This window comes from Oncorhynchus masou, chromosome 26 (assembly GCF_036934945.1).
Source record: "Oncorhynchus masou masou isolate Uvic2021 chromosome 26, UVic_Omas_1.1, whole genome shotgun sequence".
NCBI lineage: Eukaryota > Metazoa > Chordata > Actinopteri > Salmoniformes > Salmonidae > Oncorhynchus > Oncorhynchus masou.
Genome location: NC_088237.1, coordinates 8,411,247 through 8,423,822, shown reverse-complemented (window position 1 = coordinate 8,423,822; position 12,576 = coordinate 8,411,247). Strand labels below are relative to the sequence as shown.

The window sequence follows — 12,576 nt, the reverse complement described above, 5'->3', positions numbered from 1 at the left end:
AGGGGTGCAGTTTCCCTTAACCACTGATATACGGTCCAATATTTTTTCAGCCACTGTAGGGGAATCAAGATCTGTGGCAACTTCTACCTTGAGCAGCTCTCTGGATGTCTACAAGTTGTACAGGACTAGGATCTTCCTCCACCGTCTATATCACCTGGTCCCCTAGAAATTAAGCATGTCAAGGAGAAAGTGTTTAGAGGCCCTGTCTGTCGAGCTTGATGAGGTGTAATTTTCCTAAGTGAAGCAGAGTTCAGCAGCATCCAGGCAGAAAGGTGGCACTTTAATTAGACAGTGACACCAGAGTGTATGTGTCGCAAATGGCACCCTATTCCCTACATAGTGCACTACCTTTGTCCAGAGCCCTATGGGTCCTGGTCAAAAGTAGTGCACTATTTAGGGATTCGGGTGCCATTTGGGACACAGGCAGATACAAGAGTGGATGGGGTGGATGGATTGGGACTTGGCTCATTGTGTCTATCTCGGGTTGATTGTTTTACCGGTGGTTGATTGGTGGCCACTCAACTCAAGAACATAATGGAGAGTACCTCTTCTCTACGGAGAGAATCATTAGCACATGGTGATCTGTCTCTTTCAATCTGTTTTCTACTTATATCTCGCTCTCCCAAGCTTTCTTGGCATGAGAGGGACAATCCAATGCAATACAACAGACAATCGTAATGACGTTTGGGTTTCCTGTCCTGTCCTCAATAGTCTGTAGATGGCCATTCCAGAAGGACATTACTTCCTGGCTGTTCTTTCCAGCATGGCCAGATAGTGGCCACCACCCTATTGTCGTCCAGCTAGTGTCTTTATATGGTAGCCATGTGGTGATTGATGATGACCATATCCTGTCCTCTGTGTGCAGGTACTGCAGCACCACCATAGAGTTACATTATATCTCTGTGCCAAATTTGCTCTCTTTCTCTATGGTTCTGTTGACTGATGAAACACCCTCTCCTCTATGTACAGGTACTACGGCGCCACCATCCTGCAGATGTCGGGAGTGCGGGATGACAAGCTGGCCATCTGGTTGGCCGGGGTCACAGCCTTCACCAACTTTCTGTTCACCCTTCTGGGGGTGTGGCTCGTGGAGAGGGTTGGCCGCAGGAAACTCACACTGGGGAGCATCATCGGTAAGGATCAGAGTGTCAGGGTAAAGATAAATGTATGGATTCTGATGATTCAGAGACACATTTAGTGTGTGTGAATTGATGACATATTGGATCACAGTATACGTTTCACAGTTAGTTCCACAGACAGATTTGAACGGAATTACATGGACTACGTGAAATTACAGTATTACATGAAATTGTAATACATGTAACTAAACAGACAGTAGTAGTAACCCATATTCTGTGCAAAGCAGTACACGGTTTGGTTAGACTGTATGTGTTTTCTCCTAGGAACATGTCTGAGTCTGTCTCTGCTGGCCATTGGGTTTCTGCTGTCTGCCCAACACACCCCTCCTGTCACCCTCCACCCCACTGACCCCTCAATGGTCAACTCCACCTGCAACAGACACCTGTGAGTACTCCCTACTCTACTACTGTATTATACTGTACTCTATCTGCACTGTATTCTACTGTCCAACACAATACTGTGTATTCCGTAATATTCTGAATATAATTACATTTCATGTTATGGGGGACCCGAGTGGCGCAGGGGTCTAAGGCACTGCATCACAGTGCTTGAGGTGTCACTACAGACCTGAGGTTGATCCCAGCCTGTAACACAACCGGCTGTGACGGAGTCCCATAGGGTGGTGCACAATTGGCCCAGCGTCATCCGGGTTAAGGGAGGGTTTTGCCGGGGGGGGGGTTGGGGAGTTGCAGTGAGGAGACAAGATCGTTATTGGATATGACGAAATTGGGGAGAAAAAGGGGGAGAAAAAAAAATATATATTCTGAAGGTAACATTGACATATGTACATCACTTTAATGTTACGTGCAGAAGTTAAAAAAAATGTCTCAATATGAACCTGAGCCACCATGAATTAAAACATGGTCCCTAATGAGGGTGTTCTTTATTGGGAGCCTCTCCAACAAAATCCAGGTAGAATCAGGAATTCCCCAGGGCAGCTGTTTAGGCCCCTTTCTTTAAAAAAATCTTTACTAATGACATGCCACTGGCTTTGAGTAAAGCCAGTGTGTCTATGTATGCGGATAACTCAACACTATACACAACAGCTACCACAGCGACTGAAATGACAGCGACACTGAATGGCTGGCAAGGAATATGTTAGTCCTAAATATTTCAAAAACTTAAAGCATCGTATTTGGGACAAATCATTCACTAAACCCTAAACCTCAACTAAATCTAAATTAAGCGAGTTGTGGACATAACATATTGATACAACAGTATCTAGCTAGGATGGGGAGAAGTCTGTCTATATTAAAGCACTGCTCTGCATTCTTAACAGCATTATTGACAATGCAGGTCCTACAGGCCCTTGTTTTGTCACATCTGGACTACCGTTCAGTCAGTGGTTGGCTCAGTATGGCTGGCCCTTGGATGTACACAGAGAGCTAACATTAATAATATACATGCCAATCTCACCTGGCTCAAAGTGGAGGAGAGATTGACTTCATCACTACTTGTATTTGTGAGAGGTATTAATCAACATGCTGAATGCACCAATGCATACCACACAAGAGGTCTTGTTACTGTCCCCAATTCTAGAACAGACTATGGGAGGCGCACAGTATTACATGGAACTCTATTCCACATCAAGTAACTCATGCAAGCAGTAAAATTAGATAAGAAAACAGGTTAAAAATACACCTTATGGAACAACGGGGACTGTGAAGCAACACAAACATAGACATATGCATACAAACACATGATAAAATACGCACTATACACACACATTATAGATATGTGGTAGTAGGGTAGGGGCCTGAGGGCACACACTTAATATGTTGTGGCATCTCTTATAAATGATTTGTAATGTTTTTATAATGTATAACTGGACTCCTGGAAGAGTAGCTGCTGCCTTTGCAGCAGCTAATGGGGATCCATAATAAATACAAATTAACATTTTACAGGACCAATACGGTGTGTGGGTTTGTTTCTTAATACATTTTCCTGTTCTTCCATCTAGGACTAAATTAATGTTATTATGCGATCTAATTGTACATGCTGTACATGCTTCTGAACACTTACCTAGCAGGTTATTCCAATCTCTCTGCTCTGAACGTTTTTTTTTTATTCTATCAAGGGTTCATTTAAACTTTAACAACAGATTCCATTAGCGACAGTGCAACATGGGTTGGGTCTCTGTTCTTGGAAAGGATGGAGAGAGATAGAGTGAACGAGAGATAGAAAGAGACCCTGTCTGCCTTCTGAAAGTCCGTGCCACTCTCTGTCCTAATTTACTCACCGGCATGTAGACTGAGTGTACAAAACAGGAACACCTGATCTGTCCATGACATAGACTGACCAGGTGAATCCAGGTGAAAGCTACGATCCCTTATTGATGTTACACTTCAATCAGTGTTGATGAAGGGGAGGACACAAGTTAAAGAATCATTTCTAAGCCTTGAGCCAACTGTGAATGGACTGTGTGTGTGCAAGACAAAATATTTACAGTGTCTTCAGAAAGTATTCAGACCCTTTGACTTTTTCCACATTTTGTTACATTATGTCCTTATTCTAAATTGTTTAAATTGTTTTTTCCCTCATCAATCTACACACAATACCTCACACTGATAAGCAAAAACAGGGGTTTTCAAATGTTTTGCTTATTTATTAAAAAATATCACATTTACATACGTATTGAGACCCTTTACTCAGTACTTTGTTGAAGCACCTTTGGCAGAGATTACAGCATTGAGTCTTCTTGGGTATGATGCTACAAGCTTGGCACACCTGATGCTACAAGCTTGGCACACCACATGTGTGCTCTTAAATGCTAGTAAAACGAAATGCATGCTCTTCAACCGATCGATGCCCACACCCACCCACCTGACAAGCAACACTACTCTGGGCGGCTTTGACTTAGAATATGTGGACAATTATAAATACCTAGGTGTCTGGCTAGACTGTAAACTCTCCTTCCAGACTCATATTAAGCATCTCCAATCCAAAATAAAATCTAGAATCGGCTTCCTATTTCGCAACAAAGCCTCCTTCACTCCTGTTGCCAAACATACCCCCGTAAAACTGACTATCCTACCGATCCTTGACTTCGGCGATGTCATTTAGAAAATAGCCTCCAACACTCTACTCAGCAAATTAGATGCAGTCTATCATAGTGCCATCTGTTTTGTCACCAAAGCCCCATATATTACCCATCACTGCGACCTGTATGCTCTCGTTGGCTGGTCCTCGCTACATATTCGTTGCCAAACCCACTGGCTCCAGGTCATCTATAAGTTTTGCTCGGTAAAGCTCCACCTTATCTCAGCTCACTGGTCACCATAGCAACACCCACCCGTAGCACGCGTATACCAGCAGGTATATTTCACTGGTCATCCCCAAAGCCAACACCTATTTGGCCACCTTTCCTTCCAGTTCTCTGCTGCCAATAAATGGAACAAATTGCAAATTATCACTGAAGTTGGAGACTTATATCTCCCTCACTAACTTTAAGCATCAGCTGTCAGAGTAGTTTACCAATCGCTGCAACTGTACACAGCCCATCTGTAAATAGCCCATCTGCTACGGCTTTCTAGGTGGGAAGGAGAGTCGGACCAAAATGCGGCGTGTAGATTGCGATCCATGTTTAATAAACAAACGTAAAACATGAATCAATTACAAACACTACAAAACAAAGAACGTAACGAAAACCGAAACAGCCTATACTGGTGTAAATAAACACAGAACAAGGACATCAGGACACTAAGGGCAATCACCCACGAAACACTCAAAGAATATGGCTGCCTAAATATGGTTCCCAATCAGAGACAAAGATAAACACCTGCCTCTGATTGAGAACCACTTCAGACAGCCATATACTTAACTAGAACACCCCACTAAGCTACAATCCTAATACAAACACACCACATACAAAAACCCATGCCACACCCTGGCCTGACCAAATAAATGAAGACAAACACAAAATACTTTGACCAGGGCGTGACACCATCCAACCAACTACCTACCTCATCCCATATTTGTTTTTGTTTTTCTGCTCTTTTGCACACCAGTATTTCTACTTGTACATCCTCATCTGCACATCTATCACTCCAGTGTTTAATTGCTAAATTGTAATTACTTCGCCACTATGGCCTATTTATTGCCTTACCTCCTTACTTCATTTGCACAAACTGTTTACAAATGTTTGTATTGTGTTATTGACTGTACGTTTGTTTATCCCATGTGTAATTCTGTGTTGTTGTTTTTGTCGCAATACTTTGCTTTATCTTGGCCAGGTAGCAGTTGTAAATGAGAACTTGCTATCAACTGGCCTACCTGGTTAAATAAAGGTGAAATCTCTGCAGATCCTCTCAAGCTCTGTCAGGTTGAATGGGGAGCGTTGCTGACAGCTGTTTTCAGGTATCTCCAGAGATGTTCGATCGGGTTCAAGTCCGGGCTCTGGCCGGGCCAATCAAGGACATTCAGAGACTTGTCCCCAAAGCCACTCCTGCGTTGTCTTGGCTGTGTGCTTAGGGTCGTTGTCCTGTTGGAAGGTATACCTTCACCCCGGTATGAGGTCCTGAGCACTCTGGAGCAGGTTTTCATCAAGGATCTCTCTGTACTTTGCTCTGTTCATCTTTCCCTCGATCCTGACTAGTCTCCCAGTCCCTGCCGCTGAAAAACATCCCCATAGCATGGTGCTGCCACCATGCCTCACCGTAGGGATGGTGCCAGGTTTCCTCCAGACGTGACATTTGGCATTCAGGCTAAAGAGTTCAATATCGGTTTCATCAGACCAGAGAATCTTGTTTAGGTGCCTTTTGGCAAGCTCCAAGCGGGCTGTCATCTTCCTTTTACTGAGGAGTGGCTTACGTCTGGCCACTCTTCCATAAAGGCATGATTGGTGTAGTGCTGTGGGAAGGTTCCCCCATCTCCACAGAGGAACTCTGGAGCTCTGTCAGAGTGAACACGTATGTAGATTGCTGAGATTTTTATTTTTTTTAAATCCATTTTAGAATAAGGCTGTAACGTAACAAAATGTGGAAAAGTAAATGGGTCTGAATACTTTCCGAAGGCACCATAAGCGCCTTGGAACGGGGTATGGTAGGAGGTGCCAGGCACAGTGTGTCAAGAACTGCAACCCTGCTGGGGTTTTCACATTCAACAGTTTCCTGTGTGTATTAAGAATGATTCACCAACCAAAGGACATCCAGCCAACTTGACACAACAGTGGGAGGCATTGGAGTCAACATGGACCAGCATCCCAGTGGAATGCTTTCGATACCTTGTAAAGTCCATGCCCTGACGAATTGAGGTTGTTCTCAGGGCAAAATGGGGTGAAACTCAATATTAGGAAGGTGTTCCTAATGTTTTGAACACTCTCTCGTCACTCAACAAACAAGACAGACTCATTTAAGACAGACTTGTCTTTAAGGCAGGTGGAATGGGGCTGCTGTTCTGCCATTAGAGCTACTCTCTCTGTGAATGAACACACTCTCTGAAATGGGTTTGCCCTATGCTCGCCGCACTACACACTCGCGCATGCACACACATGGATGCGCACACATAACACACACATAAATACGTGCGCTCACACACACACACACATAGATTATTCTCCAGTTATCAGAGTAAAGAGCTAAAGATAGCATCTTCTCCAGTCACAGAGAGGAAAGGTGTTCCGTTATACCTCCTCGAGGATCTTGTCTCTGTATGTGACATCTCTGTCCAATCCTCCTCTGTGATCCTAGGCTGTGTGAGCCGTGTATGCTGGACCCGGCGTGTGGCTTCTGTTACCGTGAGAACAGCACGGCTCTGTTCGCCTCATCCTGTGTACCTGTCAATACAGCCTCCACAGAGAAGGCAGCCTGGGGCAGGTGAGCTACAGGAAGCACTAAGGGGAGGGAGTGTGTGGTTGTGCATAGGGCAACAGAGGGCAGGTGAGTCATAGAATGCGTGGGTTTATTTGTTGTGCGTTTGTGAAGGGGGTGGAGGGGGTTAGTAGATGGCGTTGAATACAACTCCTTGAAGAAGGCTTGAGAAGTGGTTCTTCTGTAATTCTGTACTCATAGTACCCCTCCATCCATAGCATAGCTACTGTTGCTACAGTACAATAACTGTCTTGTACCATGTTATTCTAGGTGTTCCAACTCGACCCAGCTGAGAGTCCATACGTACTGGGCCTATAACTACTGTCCCACCTCCTACTCCTGGGTGGTCCTACTGGGTCTTGTTCTCTATCTGGCTTTCTTCGCCCCAGGTGAGAGAGACTACACTGATCTTTGTAGAGATTCAATGTATGTTGTATTTCACTTACACTGTGGGGCAACTACTAACTAAGGAATCGCAGAATTAGGAAGTGTGATATCTCATTTCAAGTTTGGCGTTAACCATGCATTGAGGTCATTTGGGTTTGATTTGTGTGCTTACTGTATCTAAGTCTCGATTCAGCAATGTTTGCATACTGAGGGGTAGTTGCTGTACTGTAGAGCTATTGTATGCCCTGTGTCATCCCTCTCCTTCCAGGTATGGGTCCGATGCCGTGGACAATCAACTCTGAGATTTACCCCCTGTGGGCCCGGAGCACAGGGAATGCCTGTTCAGCTGGAGTCAACTGGACGTTTAACTTCCTGGTCTCCCTCACCTTCCTCCATGTGGCTCAGAACCTCACCTACTACGGTAACACAGACACATCTTCCTCCACGTGGCCCAGTCCCTCACTTACTACGGTACAGACCGGCGAATCACGGATCAATACCCCCTTACAGGACATCCCCCATCAATCAACCTGAACAGCAGGCCTGCTTTTACTGCAGGATCTGACCTTTGTTGGACATTTGATTAGTCTAGAGAGACTTGAGGTATCTTATGATAGGCTCGATGTGTAATGAATGTAGTTTCATCATGTTTGAGTACTTGCTGTCATTTAACAAGGTGCAGTAGATACTGGATAGTGTTTGACAGAATTGTACACTGTTGCAGACTAGAACGGAACTCTGCTGTCAGTACAGGATAACCTCTGGGCCCTTCCTGGTCAAGTCACATATGGTAGTCAGGGAAAAAACCGTAGGCCCTAATAATGACTGACAGACGATGTGTTGTTGATTGTGTATTTGTTGTTGATCGTTATTTCCCAGGAGCGTTTTTCCTTTACTCCAGCCTGGCTCTGCTTGGGTTCTTCTTCATCTACGGCTGTCTTCCTGAGACTAAGGGCCGGAGGCTGGAGGAGATTGAGTCCCTGTTCGACAACCAGCTGTGCTCCTGCGGGGCCACGGACTCTGACGAGGACCGGCAGGTGGAGTACATCAGGGTGAAGGGGAGCAACTACCACCTCTCTGATAACGATGCCTCCGACGTGGAGTAGCCCTCGCCCGTGTGCCAGCCTGTTTGTGCTTTCGTGCCAACTCACTGTCACTCATTGTCATGGCTTGACGATGACAGCCATGGAGTTTGCAAGAGCACAAACAGATCGGGGACCAGGCTAAAGTAGACCAGTCTAGTTTTTAACTTTGGCCCTGGATATTGTCTCTGTTCTCTCATCTCAGAAAGTGTGTATCAAGTGACTCAGAGCAGGAGTGTTGATTTAGGATCAGTTTAGTCTTTTAGATCATAGTGAATAACATTACACGGACAGGAAGCTTGATACATGTACATACAGCCCCTGATCTGCATCCTCCCCGAGTCCTCGTCTCTGGTTTGCCTCACAGCCACGTAGGTTACATTGCTCCATCTTTTTCACGGACAGGGTAGCTCTTTGTAACACGTGAGTTACTTGCACATTTGATTTTGCCTATTTAATGTTGTAGATGCATCTATAGTTTGATGAGAATCTCCTTTTTGATTTAAAAACCATCACGTGAATAGTATTAAGCATTACATTCAGATATATATCCTCAGCATTTAGACATCCATTTTACTGTTCATCTGTCACATTATTATGAATTTCCATATATGTGAGGCAGACCAACTACGATTAACAAAACTATTGCCATTTTCCTCACATAAAACCATATGATTAGAGATACAACCTCTTCACAGCAAAACCTTACCAAACGTCCACCAAAAATTTTAAATTCAGAGCGAGGGGTTGTAATATATAGTGTTGATACCAGTATGCCTTTCTATATGAAACACAACTCAGTACAATATTGTCTCAGCTTGTCTGTAGCATCACAAACGGGGTGTCAGACACTAGTAATACACCTGGGCTCTACGTCCCAAACGGCACCCTATTCCCTATGTAGTGCACTACTTTTTAACTAGAGCCTTATGGGCCTTGGTCGAAAGTAGTGCACTATAAAGGGAATAGCATGCCATTTGAGACGCAAGCTAGTCTCCATCTAATGATGAAGTTCAGTCTTGCTTTGCAGTTTGTTTAATAATGTTGGTTGTAAAGCTACAGTAGCACATGACCTGTCTCTGTTTTCACATTAGTAAACCTATGAATTATTAGGTTATTTATTCCAATGTATTTTACCCATGATGCCGGTGCCTGTACTGAAGTGAAATGTATGAAGGAGTCGTGATGATAGCCTTTTTATTTTATTTCAGAAGTTGCACAAATGTTTTTATTGATAAATTTTGACTAGACTATTCATTGGGTTACTCAGTCCATCAGAGAGAATACCCATACATTGAAATGGACAGTTTAGTCAGTTAATGTTACACACATAGTTGCCCTTTGGGAAAACAATGTCAGAAAGAATGTCCTATTTTGTCTCCATTTTACATTGTGTCTTCCTCCACAGCCTTATGTACAAATCGCAATGCATACTCTTCACGTGAAAGAGCTGGGGTTCTTCGTGTTCTAAAGGTTCGAGGAGTACTGTACTGTACTTGCTAATGTCGTTTTATATATCGCTAAACTATGTAAGGTGACACATTTTTAGTTGAGTACTTGAGTACAAGATTTGTGTGTAGCAGACTCTCGTTGAAAGTGGTCAACATAACGTCGCTGAGAATATGTCTGTGTATTATTGTCAGTGACAAAACCAGATAGATAGCTACTATTGTGAATTCAAATAGGATTTTCTTTAGACTGAAATGAAATGACAGCATTTCAAGTTATCACTAGATGTGTTTTGCCAGTTCATTGGAACAACAGTATCAATATTGGATTATTGAGTATTTATTATCGATATTTGAGTATTTGATTAGAAATGTGGTTAAAAAAGAGAGGATACTATAAATAGGACTAAACTGGAGGTTCACTGGAAGACAGAATAACTTTTTGCTTTTATTATCACAAGATAGTTAGTGTTTTTGTTGTTGTTGAGAAACAACACTTTATTGCACATCCCCGTCAGAGGCGACAACACTGTCGTCATTGTAACAAACATGTAAATGAGATAGTGTCAAATAGGTTATTTGATGTGTTGTGGTTTTAGAATGCACTTTTGATTTTAAGACGGTCACAACCGCTTGACAACCCATCGTGTTGTTATTATATTACCTTCTTTGTTTTAACTCCGAAATGGGGTCATCCAATGTGTTTATGGTGAACGGGTGCAATTTTTTCTATGTGAAAACCAATTAAGTGCAGTGTTTCTATTCTATTCTAAGTTATGAAGAAGAACTAGTGAAGATTTTAAAACAAATATTTATCCAGCGCTGTATAGTATACATTTGATTATTGTTGCTGTAAACGTTTTGCTAGAATTTATATTCTATCAAAGTAAATATATTCATGAGAATCTTGAACACTTGAATATGTATCGGGGGGAAAATAAATAAACGGATTATCTTGCGATGTCTGGCTTTCGTTTTAATGTAGAATCCCAAGGGCATTGTTATAAATGTTTAAATATGCAGAAACAGATCCTGTGGTAAAGGGATGTACTGTAGTCGCTAGTGTTGCTCACAACTCTTAAAGGGATACGTCGGGATTTGACCTCCCCTCCTCTCCTCTCCTGTCCACCCCACCTCTCTCCTCTCCTTCCCTTTTCACTAATCTTTTTCCTCTGCTTCAGCATGAGCAGAACGCCTGCTCTTTCCTGAAGTGTCTCAACCTCCTCGGAAAGCCTGTTAACGATGCTCTCAGCAGTGACCTCCTCCCTCTCCTCTGCCCTCCCTCTCCTTTTCTCCTCTCTCTCTCTCATCTGGAAGGTCTCCTCTAAGAGGAACATTCTGAACAGAGTCCTGTACCTCTTATTCTTCTTCCTGTCCTTTATGCTGCAGCTACTTACCTCTCAAGTCTGGATGGTAGAGAGAAAAACATCATTAGGGAGCAACATCCATTTTCAAAATACCACTGAAAATACCCAAAAAATACCACCATCATGAACCTTGGTCCGTAAAGACTGCAACAAACTGTACGGAAGAATGCCAACATATACAGATCAGAGTAGATATTACTGCAGTATAACGTGTGCTTATTACACCCATTTACTAGCTTTACTTTCAATCGATTACCTATGATAAATTACACCACATATTTTGTTGTTTGTATTGATTTGTTTATATTCGGCTCCACTGATTTGTTAATTACATCAAACATTTGCTATTCATACCTTTTACATCATTGGTGACGAGGGGAGCGTCTAGTACAGAGGTAGTGGGTCTCTGAATGCACTCTATTCTCAGTGTTAGTGTTACGACACTTGTTTAAAGGGATGATTGATGGGTGGTGCCCACGTCCAGCCTTGAGCTCTCTGGCTGTTGATTTTCTCCAGGGCGTGTGCTCTTCTCCCTCCCTCCTGGATCTGTCTGATAATGCTCTGTCTGTCTGTTGTCTCATAGACTCATCTCTGTGACGGGCCTGCCCTCTGGTGGTTGGAATCGGTATGACATTTTAAGCAGAATAGTTGTGGGATTCAGAGTCCACGAGGTTGTTCTCTTTACACTCAAGTCCAGAAACTGCACCGAGTTGAAACATCCGATGTTGGACATTTCTAGGTGATGTTGGTGACAGTCTGTGTCCCCATTCCTCGTGTTTCTTGTGTTGCTTGTGTTCTGGTGGCTGCCATTTTTTGTTGGTGGACCGCAGAGCTCTGTGATTCAGACAGAGGACGAGGTGGGACGTACCGATCGCCTATAACCCTAGCCTGGCTGTTACTGTCATCTGTAACTACACAACCTGACCGTCTCTCTCTATGCAGTCGGAGCTCTCCAACGCTCTCTGGTCTCTATGACCGCTCTGGCCGTTTCCACAGTTCCCTGTGCATTGAGGCCTAGTGGGTGGGGTGTAAGGTCTGGGTTGAGACGGAGGGTGACCCCGTTGTTGTGTGTTCCAATGTGATGAGGCCTTGGCTGAGGACAGGGATCTCTGCACTACAGGACCTCTCTGAATGTGCCTGTGAGGATCCACCCTGGTGACACTGGTGATAATCCTCCACCTCCTGATATGACATTTAAAGACTAGTATGAACATATGTAGCCCGAGTCCCAGATCTGTTTGTGCTGACATTGTCACACTACGTGACAGCAATGGAGTTGACAAGACAGGAGAAACAGATCTGGGACCCAGGCTAAGAAATATGTTGATATTACCATGTAAAATGC

The 12,576-nt window shown here is 43.6% G+C and overlaps 1 protein-coding gene across 1 annotated transcript in view; it reads left to right on the top strand.

The window, feature by feature from the left end:
* Positions 1 to 10,822, top strand: part of LOC135514717 (proton myo-inositol cotransporter-like) — a 73,309-nt gene extending 62,487 nt beyond the window's left edge. The window contains exons 5-10 of the mRNA XM_064938260.1: positions 970 to 1,133; positions 1,404 to 1,524; positions 6,828 to 6,953; positions 7,218 to 7,336; positions 7,603 to 7,755; positions 8,214 to 10,822. Coding sequence (XP_064794332.1) covers positions 970 to 1,133; positions 1,404 to 1,524; positions 6,828 to 6,953; positions 7,218 to 7,336; positions 7,603 to 7,755; positions 8,214 to 8,440 — 910 coding nt within the window. The 3' untranslated portion in view covers positions 8,441 to 10,822. The remainder of the gene's footprint in view (positions 1 to 969; positions 1,134 to 1,403; positions 1,525 to 6,827; positions 6,954 to 7,217; positions 7,337 to 7,602; positions 7,756 to 8,213) is intronic.
* The last annotated feature ends 1,754 nt before the right edge of the window (positions 10,823 to 12,576 follow it).